Source organism: Salmo salar, chromosome ssa10 (genome assembly GCF_905237065.1).
Source record: "Salmo salar chromosome ssa10, Ssal_v3.1, whole genome shotgun sequence".
Classification (NCBI taxonomy): domain Eukaryota; kingdom Metazoa; phylum Chordata; class Actinopteri; order Salmoniformes; family Salmonidae; genus Salmo; species Salmo salar.
This window is the reverse complement of record NC_059451.1, coordinates 75,899,503-75,912,233: the sequence shown is the minus strand read 5'-3', so window position 1 is coordinate 75,912,233 and position 12,731 is coordinate 75,899,503. Positions and strand designations below refer to the sequence as shown.

Here is a 12,731-nt window from a genome sequence, read left to right as displayed (position 1 = left end):
AAGAGAAGTGACACAATTTCCCTAGTTAATATTGCCTGCTAACATGCATTTATTTTAACTAAATATGCAGGTTAAAAAAAAATATAGTTCTATGTATTGATTTTAAGAAAGGCATTGATGTTTATGGTTAGGTACATTTGTGCAACGAATTTTAATTTTTTTTTTGCGAATGCACTTTTGTCAAATCATCACCCGTTTGGCGAAGTTGAAGTAGGCTGTGATTCGATGATAAATTAAAAGGCACCACATTGATTATATGCAACGCAGGACAAGCTAGTTAATCTAGTAATATCATCAACCATCTGTAGTTAACTAGTGATTATGTGAAGATTGATTGTTTTTTATCCTCTCTGGGCTAGGTGAGACGCTTGCGTCCCACCTACTCAACAGCCAGTTGAATCCCGTGGCGCGTTATTCAAATACCTTAGAAATGCTATTACTTCAATTTCTCAAACATATGACTATTTTACACCATTTTAAAGACAAGACTCTCGTTAATCTAACCACACTGTCCGATTTCAAAAAGGCTTTAAAACGAAAGCAAAACATTAGATTATGTCAGCAGAGTACCCAGCCAGAAATAATCAGACACCCATTTTTCAAGCTAGCATATAATGTCACATAAACCCAAACCATAGCTAAATGCAGCACTAACCTTTGATGATCTTCATCAGATGACAATCTTAGGACATTATGTTATACAATACGTGCATGTCTGTTCAATCAAGTTCATATTTATATCAAAAACCAGCTTTTTACATTAGCAGGTGACTAGCATGTGACTAGCATTCCCACCGAACACTTCCGGTGAATTTACTAAATTACTCACGATAAACGTTCACAAAAAGCATAACAATTATTTAAAGAATTATAGATACAGAACTCCTCTATGCACTCGATATGTCCGATTTTAAAATAGCTTTTCGGTGAAAGCACATTTTGCAATATTCTAAGTAGATAGCCCGGCATCACAGGGCTAGCTATTTAGACACCCAGCAAGTTTAGCACTCACCAAAGTCAGATTTACTATAAGAAAAATGTTATTACCTTTGCTGTTCTTCGTCAGAATGCACTCCCAGGACTTCTACTTCAATAACAAATGTTGGTTTGGTCCCAAAATAATCCATTGTTATATCCAAATAGCGGCGTTTTGTTTGTGCGTTCAAGACACTATCCGAAAGGGTAAATAAGGGTGACGAGCATGGCGCGTTTCGTGACAAAAAAAATCTAAATATTCCATTACCGTACTTCGAAGCATGTCAACCGCTGTTTAAAATCAATTTTTATGCCATTTTTCTCGTAAAAAAGCGATAATATTCCGACCGGGAAATCGTTTTTTAATACAAAGAGAGTGAAAGTAAAAGCATGCTATCCCCTCATGCACGAGCCTCAGTCTGATGGCCCTCTGATAGAGCACTTGCCAAACGCGCTAATGTGTTTCAGCCTGGGGATGGAATTACATCATTCAGCTTTTTCCCGCCATCTGAGAGCCCATGGGAGCCGTAGGAAGTGTCACGTCATGCCAGAGATCCCCTGTTTTTGTTAGAGATGATCAAGGAGGGCAAGAAATGGTCAGACAGGCCACTTCCTGTAAGGAATCTTCTCAGGTTTTTGCCTGCCATATGAGTTCTGTTATACTCACAGACACCATTCAAACAGTTTTAGAAACTTTAGGGTGTTTTCTATCCAAAGCCAATAATTATATGCATATTCTAGTTACTGGGCAGGAGTAGTAACCAGATTAAATCGGGTACGTTTTTTATCCGGCCGTGCAAATACTGCCCCTTATCCCCAACAGGTTAAAAGATAAGTTTAATGCTAGCTAGCAACTTACCTTGGCTCATTGCAGCCACAAGGTCCTTTTGACACTGCACTTGCATAACAGGTGGTCAGCCTGCCATGCAGTTTCCTCATGGATTGCAATGTATTCGGCCATAATCTGCGTCCAAAAAGGCCGATTACTGATTGTTATGAAAACTTGAAATCGTCCCTAATTAATCGGTCGACCACTTTCTGTGGTTGTTGGTAGCCAAACCAGTACAGTTGTACAAATAGGAACGATCTGGCTAGTGTTTTTAAATGGCATGGGAAAACTGACTTTCCAGAGCGGCTCCATACAATTTGGCTGGTACACTGTACAGTGCTTTCGGAAAGTATTCAGATCCCTTTACTTTTCACCAAATTTTGCTACGTTACAGCCTTATTCTAAAATTGATTAAATTGTTTTTTCCCTCATCAACCTACACACAATACCCCATAAAGGCAAATGTTTTTGATAATTTTTTGGCTATTTTTGTTATTTTTTAAAATCACATTTGCATAAGTATTTAGACCCATTTCTCAGTACATTGTTGAAGCACCTTTGGCAGCGATTACAGCCTCGACGCTTCTTGGCTATGACACTACAAGCTTGGCACACCTGTATTTGGGGAGTTTCTCCCATTCTTCTCTGCAGATCCACTCAAGCTTGGTCAGGTTGGATGGGGAGCGTCGCTACACAGATATTTTCAGGTCTCTGGCTGGGCCACTCAAGGACATCCAGATACTTGTCCCAAAGCCACTTCTGCGTTGTCTTCCAACCTGACAGAGCTTGAGAAAACTAACCACAATTGGTTAGGTGCATGTAAAACGTCAGCCATCCTCTTCGGTCCCATCTTAACTTACAGCAATTGCTTTAACAGATATCATAGTTACACACTTTATCCTGTAGTACTTATGTGGACGATATATGGTGCCTTCAGAAAGTATTCATACCCCTTGACTTATTCCACATTTAGTTGTTACAGCCTGAATTCAACATTTATTGCATATTTATTGTCTCACCCATCTACTCTGAATAGCCCATAATGACATAGTGAAAACATGTTTTTAGAAATTTATTGACAATGTAAACATATCTAATTTCCATAAGTATTCACACCCTTGAGTCAGTACATGTTAAAATCACCTTTGGCATCGATTACAGCTGTGACTCTTTCTGGTTAAGTATCTTATTAAGAGCTTTGCACACCTAGATTGTTTAAAATTAGCATATTATTGTTTTTAAAATTCTTTAAGCTCTGTTAAGTTAGTTGTTGATCATTGCTAGACAGCCATTTTAATTCTTGCCACATATTTTTCAAGTCGAGTTAAGTCAAAACTAGGCCACTCATGAACTTTCAATGTCGTCTTGGTAAGTAACTCCAATGTATATTTGGCCTACTGTTTTATGTTATTGTCTTGCTGAAAGGTGAATTTGTCTTCCAGTGTCTGTTGGAAAGCACACTTAACCAGGTTTTCCACTAGGATACTGGCTGTGCTTAGCTTTATTTTGTTAATTTTTATCCAAGAAAACCTCCCTAATCCTTGCCAATGACAAGCATACCCATAACATGATGCAACAACCACCATGCTTGAAAATATGAAGAGTTGTACTCAGTGGTGTGTTGTTGGATTTGCCACAAACATAGCACTTTGTATTTAGGACATAATGTTAATGTCTTTGCCACATTTTTCTGCAGTTTTACTTTAGTGCCATATTGCAAACAGGATGTGTGTTTTGGAATATTTTTATTCTGTGCAGGCTTCCTTCTTTTCACTCTGTCGTTTAGGTTAGTGTTGTGGAGTAACTACAATGTTGTTGATCCATCCTCAGTTTTCTCCTATCACAGCCATTAAACTCTAACCGTTTTAACGTCACCATTGGCTTCATGGTGAAATCCCTGAGTGGTTTCCTTCCTCTCTGGCAACGGAGTTAGGAAGGCTGGCTGTATCTTTGTAGTCACTGGGTGTATTGATACACCATCCAAAGTGTAATTAATAACTTCACCATGCTCAAAGGGATATTCCCATTTAACAATGGGTCCCCTTCTTTGTGCGGCATTGCAAAACCTTCCTGGTCTTTGTGGTTGAATCTGCTCGACTGAGGGACCTTACAGATAATTGTATGTGTGGGGTAGAGGTTGACCGATTATGATTTTTCAACGCCGATACCGATTTATTGGAGGACCAAGACGCCGATACCGATTAATCGGCCGATTTGTTTTCTAATTATTTTTTATTTTTGTAATTATTATTATTTTTCAATAATGACAATTACAACAATACTGAATGAACACTTATTTTAACTTAATATAATACATCAATAAAATCAATTTAGCCTCAAATAAATAATGAAACATGTTCAATTTGGTTTAAATAATGCAAAAAAATGTGTTGGAGAAGAAAGTAAAAGTGCAATATGTGCCATGTAAACAAGCTAAGGTTTAAGTTCCTTGCTCAGAACATGAGAACATATGAAAGCTGGTGGTTCCTTTTAACATGAGTCTTCAATATTCCCAGGTAAGTTTTAGGTTGTAGTTATTATAGGACTATTTCTCTCTATACGATTTGTATTTCATATACCTTTGACTATTGGATGTTCTTATAGGCACTTTTAGTATTGCCACTGTAACAGTATAGCTTCCGTCCCTTTCCTCGCTCCTACCTGGGCTCGAACCAGGAACACATCGACAACAGCCACCCTCGAAGCATCGTTACCCATGTAGAGGAAGGGGAAAAGCTACTGCAAGTCTCAGAGCGAGTGACGTTTGAAACGCTATTAGCGCGCACCCCGCTAACTAGCTAGCCATTTCACATCGGTTACACCAGCCTAAACTTGGGAGTTGACAGGCTTGAAGGGGTGGGTATAATTTGTGGAACGTTCCAACAGGAATCTGTTCCAAAAAACGTAAAGTAAAAGGTTGCCAACCAACAACGCATACAAAATAGCAACGCATACAAACGTAGCTAACTTGCTGCCGAATAGGCATCAACTCGCCACATAGCTTATTCTTAATGTTTGTCCATAGGCAACCAGAGTGAGGACAGACATTTTTCGGAATAAATGTGATGAGTGAAAAACGCAATGAAATAGACCACTCACTACCTGGTATCTTATTCTGCCGCAATACAACTTTGTATGCGTTGTTTTTTGGCAACCTTGTTATTTACGAAGTTTTTGGAATAGATTCCTGTTGGAACGTTCCACAAATTATACCCACCCGGCTTGAAGTCGTAAACAGCTTGAAACACAGCGAAGAGCTGCTGGCAAAACTCACGAAAGTGCTCTCTGAATGAATGCTTACGAGCCTGCTTGTGCCTACCACCGCTTAGTCAGACTGCTCTACCAAATCATAGACTTAATTATAACATAATAACACACAGAAATATGAGCCTTTGGTCATTAATATGGTCGAATCCGGAAACTATCATCTCGAAAACAAAACGTTTTTTTCTTTCAGTGAAATACGGAACCGTTCCGTATTTTATCTAACGGGTTGCATCCCTAAGTCTAAATATTCCTGTTACATTGCACAACCTTCAATGTTATGTCATAATTACGTAGAATTCTGGCAAATTAGTTCGCAACGAGCCAGGCGGCCCAAACTGTTGCATATAACCTGACTCTGCGTGCAATGAACGCTAGAGATGTGACACAATTTCATGTTAGCAGGCAATATTAACTAAATATGCAGGTTTAAAAATATATACTTGTTTATTGATTTTAAAGAAAGGCATTGATGTTTATGGTTAGGTACATTGGTGCAACGACTGCTTTTTTCGCAAATGCGCTTGTTAAATCAACACCTGTTTGGCGAAGTAGGCTATGATTCAATGATAAATTAACAGGCACCGCATCGATTATATACAACGCAGGACACGTTAGATAAACTAGTAATATCATCAACCATGTGTAGTTAACTAGTGATTATGTTAAGTTTGATTCGTTTTTTATAAGATAAGTTTAATGCTAGCTAGCAACTTACCTTGGCTTCTTGCTGCCCTCGCGTAACAGGTAGTCAGCCTGCCATGCAGGCTCCTCGTGGAGTGCAATGTAAGGCAGGTGGTTAGAGCCTTGGACTAGTAACCGGAAGGTTGCAAAAACGAATCCCCCCTGAACAAGGCAGTTAACCCCCGTTCCTAGGCCGTCATTGAAAATAAGAATGTGTTCTTAATCTGACTTGCCTAGTTAAATAAAAGTGTGAAAAAATATATATATATATTTAAAAAAAACGGCAGATCGGTGGCCAAAAATACCGATTACCGATTGTTATGAAAACGTGAAATCGGCCCAAATTAATCGGCCATTCCGATTAATCGGTCGACCTCTAGTGTGGGGTACAGAGATGAGGTCATCATTCAAATGTTAAACACTTATTGCACACAGAGTGAGTGCCTGCAACTTATTATGTGACTTGTTAAGCATATTTCTACTCCTGAACTTATTTATTAGGCTTGCCATAAAAGTGTTCAATACTTATTGACTCAAGACATTTCAGCTTTTCGTTTGTAGTTAATTTGTAAAAATGTATAACCATAATTCCACTTTGACATTATGGAGTATTGTGTGTGTCACTGGCCTAGGCACAATCTCAATATGATCAATTTTAAATTCAGCTTGTAACACAACAATGTGGAAAAAGTCAAGGGCTGTGTGAATACTTTCTGAAGGCGCCAGATCTATGTAGAGATCGACTAGTGGCCTCCCTGTATTGTGTTAGTTCTTTGGATGCCTTCTATCTGCCATCTTACGTCTTGAGGCTGTCAAAGGTCTCTCCATTTATTTCAGAATGGATGGGCTTTGGAGTCGAGCCAATTCATTTCAGGAGCTGTAAAAAGAGCGTTCAATTCAGAGATATCTGGATGTTTCAAGGACATAACGCCTGAAAATGAGCAATCACAAGGAGCGTTATTGAAATGATCATCTTTCCAGATGAAGGGGAATGAAGTCTTTGATAAAATAACTTTTTTTTTCTTCACAAAAGGCCTAAGGTAAATGAAATTCTTCGTATTTCTCATATGATTTTTTTTCTTCCATTCTCTAGCTGAAAGGGATCGAATGACACAAGACCTTATCTTGGAGTAGAGATTGCTTAATCAAGTGCTGGCTCCATACCTCAAACACGCTACTGACTTCAGTAACAAAATCTGCTGCATCTTGGCCTCCAATGAATTCATTGTGCTGCCATTGTTGTGGTTTACTGAGGGGAAACCGCTTGCTTAACTTTGAACTCCCCTGGCTAAATTGTAAAGCAAGCCAATGCAGGATGTTCTGAAAGTTTTACTTTGCAAAAAAAATCCATATTCTGGTGTGGAAAATTTAAATATCAAGCGTTTGCTCATCTTGGTGCAACCAACCACAATAACTCCACTGTTCCCCTTCCAGGTTTCTGTTTTCCTAAGTTTCTGCACAGAGACAAAGGAGAGTCAGGTAGGATCACTTACCACAATGTGGTCAAAGAATTGGGTGACGTGTTCGCTAGAGTGAGTAGTTTGAAGTACTTTTGCCGGCTGTATTTGATGGGGTTCCTCTAGATCAGATCAGATTTAGAAGACAGAAAAGTTGGCGAGATTAAATTAAAACCATTTGCTATGATTAGAGGTCTCCTGAATCAGGCTGGATTTTGAAGCTCAGCTTGACGAGTATGACTTCAAAGTCATTGCAAAAAGGTCCCTTACATCCTATTTAACCTATGTAGGCCTACATCAAATACAGTTAGCTTCTTGTGTAGTGGTGACAAGTGGTCCTAGCTGTAGTGGAGTGTGCTGTTATTTCTTGCCCTCAGCCAACAGTGATGTTCCCAAAGGGAATCACACACCCACATCATAAATGCCTCAGTACGTTCACAACCTTGATAAGTATGTACAAAACGTGTGGTCAAGGAAGTCCTAGGGAGATGTGTTGGTACAATATCTAAAGAAAAGTGGTGTGATGAACCACATTCTCTGCAACACGTTTGTTTGAAAAAGGGGGAACCTTGTGAACATAAAATGTTCTCTGACCTAATTGGTTTGACCTGACCTGGTTTGTAAAAGGGATGGCACCCCTTCAACTTGGAGACATTGGTTCTGGGGGGTGTAAAATCTTTGTTTGAATGCTCATGACTTAAAAATGATCAGGTGCTTTCCATCGTGTGTGTTTAACACCTACAATTTGCTGAGTCATCACAGTTGATGTATGGTTTTCATTTGGGCTCTCTGTACCTCCGCCGGGGTAGGAGAGCCATTTGTTGTTAACAACCTGTAGCAAACAGAACAATGACACTCCTGTGTCTTGTTGCCACTTTGCTTCATCATTAAATGTGAATAGGCTGTGCATTGCAACGTGACCAATGTGATACTTAATGTCTCTCCGGCGTTACGTTACTGGCACCCTCACGGCCCGTGAACCACAGCAGTTACATTTTAGAGGGAAGTATCCTTTATTCTTATAGAACTCTGTCTCTCTCTCGGGCTAATATAAACTGATATTTACCATGTCATTCCACTTTTGTATTGCTCTCGCCTCCTGCTATTGTGTAGCATTTTCATCCCATTGTGCAACAGTGAGATTTCCACTGAGGCTTTTGCACCCTCAGTGGGTAAGTTATGTAATTGAATGGGGCGTCATCCCAGTGATTCATACATACACTGCTGTGTGTCTAGGCCCAGACAGAAATGGTTCCTATTGTTTCATTTTCATTAACACTGTTTGGAAAACAGCTGAGGGTTGGGGCTGTAGTTATGGATGCCAAGACTGACCATCCATGAGATCAGAAGTATAGTTTAAACCATGTTATGAAGCTAAACAGTTTGTTTACAATTATATTGCTTACAAAAAGTTGTAAAAAAGTTGAACTAAGCTCATTAGTCATTTATACATTATATTCTTCAAGAAGTCCAAAAGTTGATTTACCAATCCCAGATTTCTGGTGACTGTTTCCTAGCATGTTGTTATCGTTGGCCATCCCTCTGTGCCGTGTTTCTCAGTTAGGTCCTGGGAGACATTGTCAGGATTAGCACCATCAACTGAGTCTCTCTTTGAGGTAATCCTTAACCAGATCAGTTTTATGCTCGTGACTTGAGTTTTTGCCAAGAAAAACCCATACACATAAAAAGTGACTGGAGTCATGCCCTTTCGCTTCGGTCTGTGTCTTAGCACCCTGGCCTGTGTCTTAGCACACTGGCCTGAATCTTAACTTGACATCTGTGCACGTATTTCTTCCATGAATGTTGTTTTGACAATGGCTTCAGGATTTTTGAACTTTCTCCATCACTCATCTGTGTATTTAATTCTTCCTCACACTACAACCTCTCCAAAAAAAACCTCTCCCTCCCTGCCTCTTGTCACATAATCCGTGTCCTCAGGGTTGTGTGCAAAGGTACACGGATAGTGCCTCGCAGCCTGTTGAGCCAAGTCACTGCACCATCCCTCTCCTCTGTAGTGGCCTCTATTTACACTCCTCAGCCAATGGGGTTTTTGTCACGTCCGGCAACGGTAGACTTTCATCAAAGACTATATGACAATGTCATAGTAGTGATATGTCATAAACAGGTCGTTATAGCTGAAAAGTGACTTCATTCAGCACACAAACTGCATTTGATTTCAGCTAGTTGGGTTGTGGTATGCAGGCATAAATTAACTGTATTTTTATTATAATGTAACTCTTATGGCCTCTGTTGTGCCACAACAGGCCATTTTATGGAGTGCATTAATGAATGATCAACATAGAAGTCACTCAGAGGTCATTAATGTTTCTGATTTCCTATAGAGCTGTTAATAGAACTGAGCTGGGCAGTGGGCACAGTCAAATAAATGCAGACTCGGATCATGATGATGATGACAGCAGGAAAGGGCCATAGGCTGGTAATAAGAGGCACCATTCATGTAGGCATTGTGCTAACTATGGTATTGTTTGGACTATAGTGAAAGATCTCATCTGCCTTCAAATAATCTCACCTGCTGTGTTATTATCCATCATTTGTGTTTTCTATGATGGTCGTCAGATACAAGACCAATGGCTCTTCCACTCCCTGCCTTCTCAGCCCAACACTAGCTCCACCCTAATGCTGAAATCAAACTGTTAATTAGTCCATTAAAGCTCCCATTTCAACCCATTAAACTGTATTAGAATAAAGCTATCCAAGCTGTAATTGATACAGCCTGACCAGTTTGTTTGGCTGGGATGGTAAAAAAAAAAAAATGCTTGAAAATAGATTATCCTGGCACACAGTTACGTCTGTGTGTGCTTTTCCCTTTCTCTAAGAATTTAATTTATAAAGGGTATATCACTGGTTCCTACCACATTGTGACGGATTGATTTGGTGTGTGTTTAACAGGTACCAGCCACGGTGTGTCAGTGTCTGAGATCCTAGCAGTCAGGGAGCTCGACGTGGACAGCGGGAGGAAAGATGACGGCAGGTGGCAGAAAATGCCTCAGAAATCGACTGAGGCCTATCCATATGCATTCACAGGTAAGAATGTTGACGATCTTGAGCAATCTACAGATATTGGATTCAATATGGTAGATGATACTGCAAAGTAAATCTATGTTCTGTTAAGCCTCTCTCCCGCCACTGCCTTTGTGTCCCCCTGCCACAGTGTCCTATGTGGAGAGAGCATGGCAGCACCGCTGGCGGTGTAGTGACGTCACCTTTCACTGTCTAGAGGGGGCACTGTGTCAGCAGTGGGTCCAGACCATCAGAGAGCAGCTCACAGCACTGAGTATGGCTGAGTATTACTGACTCTCTATTCAGTGTACACTGTTACAGTCACTGAATATGCTTTGTGAAGGCTAACTCAGAAATTAGTATGGGCCTCAGTCAGTACTGTTATGCCCTTGTCTCTGGAAAAACCAGTAACATCTTTCACTTGACTTTTTACAGCCAGCAGACCCAAGCATTTGCTGGTGTACATCAACCCCTATGGGGGCAAGCAGCAAGGCGAGCGTATTTACGAGCAGAAAGTCGCCCCTCTCTTCACCCTTGCCTCCATCTCCACGGACGTGATTGGTGAGTTCCTGCCAACAACATTAAACATGCTTTAATAAAAGATAAGTCTTTATGAGCCAAGTCACATTTCTCACTGTAGGCAAATGGGCATAAGCTCTCTCAGGCCGCACAGGATTATGACATAATTTACGACCGCCATCCATCACCCAAGTTCCTTAATGGATAGGATGATGGTCGATGAATACTGGATTACTTTACATTCGTTTAACTTCTCAGACTGGAGAACCACTGTGGACATCGTAATTTCATAGTCACAAATGATGACCAATTGTATTTTCAACAATATAGAAGCTTGGGTTGATATCAAGATATTAATAGTTTAGCATTTTTTTTAAAATAAAAATCTAAAATGGGTACGAAATCATGAAAACAAACTATTCCTTTAGCTACACATTGTTATAATGGTTAGAGAAGGTAAATTGCTGCTTTGGGGCTCGAATTCTTTATGGAAAATGATTCAATATATTGCTCCAAGCTAGTGAAGGATTACTCCCAAAGTCCAAAATATTTCAGATTATAGTGCAAATTATGAAACCGTCAAGCGATATCATCTAGTCGATTGTAAACCTGTTCAATATATTGATTTAAAATCATAACTTTTCAAGTGTATCCCATCTACAGGAAGCAGAAAAATGTAAAGCATCCTGAGATGTCTAACGCCTTCCTTGTCGTTGGTTGTCATAGTTACAGAGCATGCCAATCATGCCAGGGACCACCTGAGGACAGAGGCTGAGTTGAAGCAATATGATGGGTGAGTCATGGATGGAGACATTTCCCAGCAAACCAAAATTGGTTCTGTGAATGTTCCCAGAACATTCATTAGGTTGCCCCCAAAGGTTCTAATAACACAACTGTCCAGTTGTGAGGCTGATTATACAATGTTTGTATTAAAATATTTGCCTGATCTTGCAAGAACTTTCCCAGGAAACCTTTTGTTATTACGTTACCTGGAAACCTAATAAGAATATTAAGGGAATGTTCTGTGGTGGTTTTACATATGTTGTGTACATATTACATTTTTTTTAAATTTCTGAAATAAACTTAAACATTAGTTGAATGTTTTTGGGATGTTGTCATCCTAATGTTAAATAAAACCCTAACTAGATGTTCCCGGTTTGCGGGGTTCTCAATGTCCTTGTCGCTATAGTAATCAAAAGTCTGTTTGGGAAGCCCCTCTTTGTATTCTGGTTTTCAGGCCAAACTAAAAACCACCCCAGGCCCAGTATATTCTTCCTCTCAAACAGCAAACAAAAACATTAGTGCTGTTGTTTTGACCTCTGTGTGAGGCCTGATCTTTGACCTCTATGCAGAGTGGTGTGTGTGGGCGGGGACGGCATGTTCAGTGAGATGGTTCACGGCCTGGTCTCCAGGACCCAGAGGGACAACGGCGTGGACCAGAACAGCCCGGAGGAGAAGCTGGTACCCTGTACTCTGCGCATCGGCATTATACCCGCAGGTTAGAGCATACACACTCGCACACATACCACTATTTTGATACAGCAATGATCAAGGCCGGCCCGCTCATTAGGCAGCATTAGACGGCTGCCTATGGTGGCAGATTGACAAGGGTGGCATTTTCTGAGCCAAACTGACCAAGATGCACCTACAACAACACATAAAACCTCACATAATTTTGCCCAAAAATGACAATTTCTCTCAACCAGTGGCATATTGGCTTTTTAGGTGAGTGCTGATGCCGCCCTATGATAAGCAGTGCCCACTTTGTCAAAGGCAAGGACGCACAATATTTATCTTGTCCTTTCCCAGCTAGCCTCTCCAGGGTGCTGTTGGAGAGACGCATCACTGCTGCACTCCACCAACATTCTGTCAAAAAAAGGATCTAACATAAGTTATGTAGCAGATATAGTGCGTGGCTTTTTCTGTAGCCTACAGGCTGGAGATAAAATGGGCCTACCACATGGATGGACATTCCATTGTGC

General features: G+C 40.3%; 1 protein-coding gene across 3 annotated transcripts in view; it reads left to right on the top strand.

Annotated features, from left to right (window-relative positions):
* Positions 1-12,731, top strand: part of LOC106561037 (ceramide kinase) — a 36,609-nt gene that overhangs the window by 14,989 nt on the left and 8,889 nt on the right. For all 3 annotated transcript variants that reach the window (XM_014124604.2, XM_014124603.2, XM_014124605.2), the window contains 5 exons: positions 10,120-10,254; positions 10,382-10,504; positions 10,666-10,791; positions 11,476-11,542; positions 12,102-12,247. In XM_014124604.2, the coding sequence (XP_013980079.1) occupies positions 10,120-10,254; positions 10,382-10,504; positions 10,666-10,791; positions 11,476-11,542; positions 12,102-12,247 (597 nt within the window). The remainder of the gene's footprint in view (positions 1-10,119; positions 10,255-10,381; positions 10,505-10,665; positions 10,792-11,475; positions 11,543-12,101; positions 12,248-12,731) is intronic.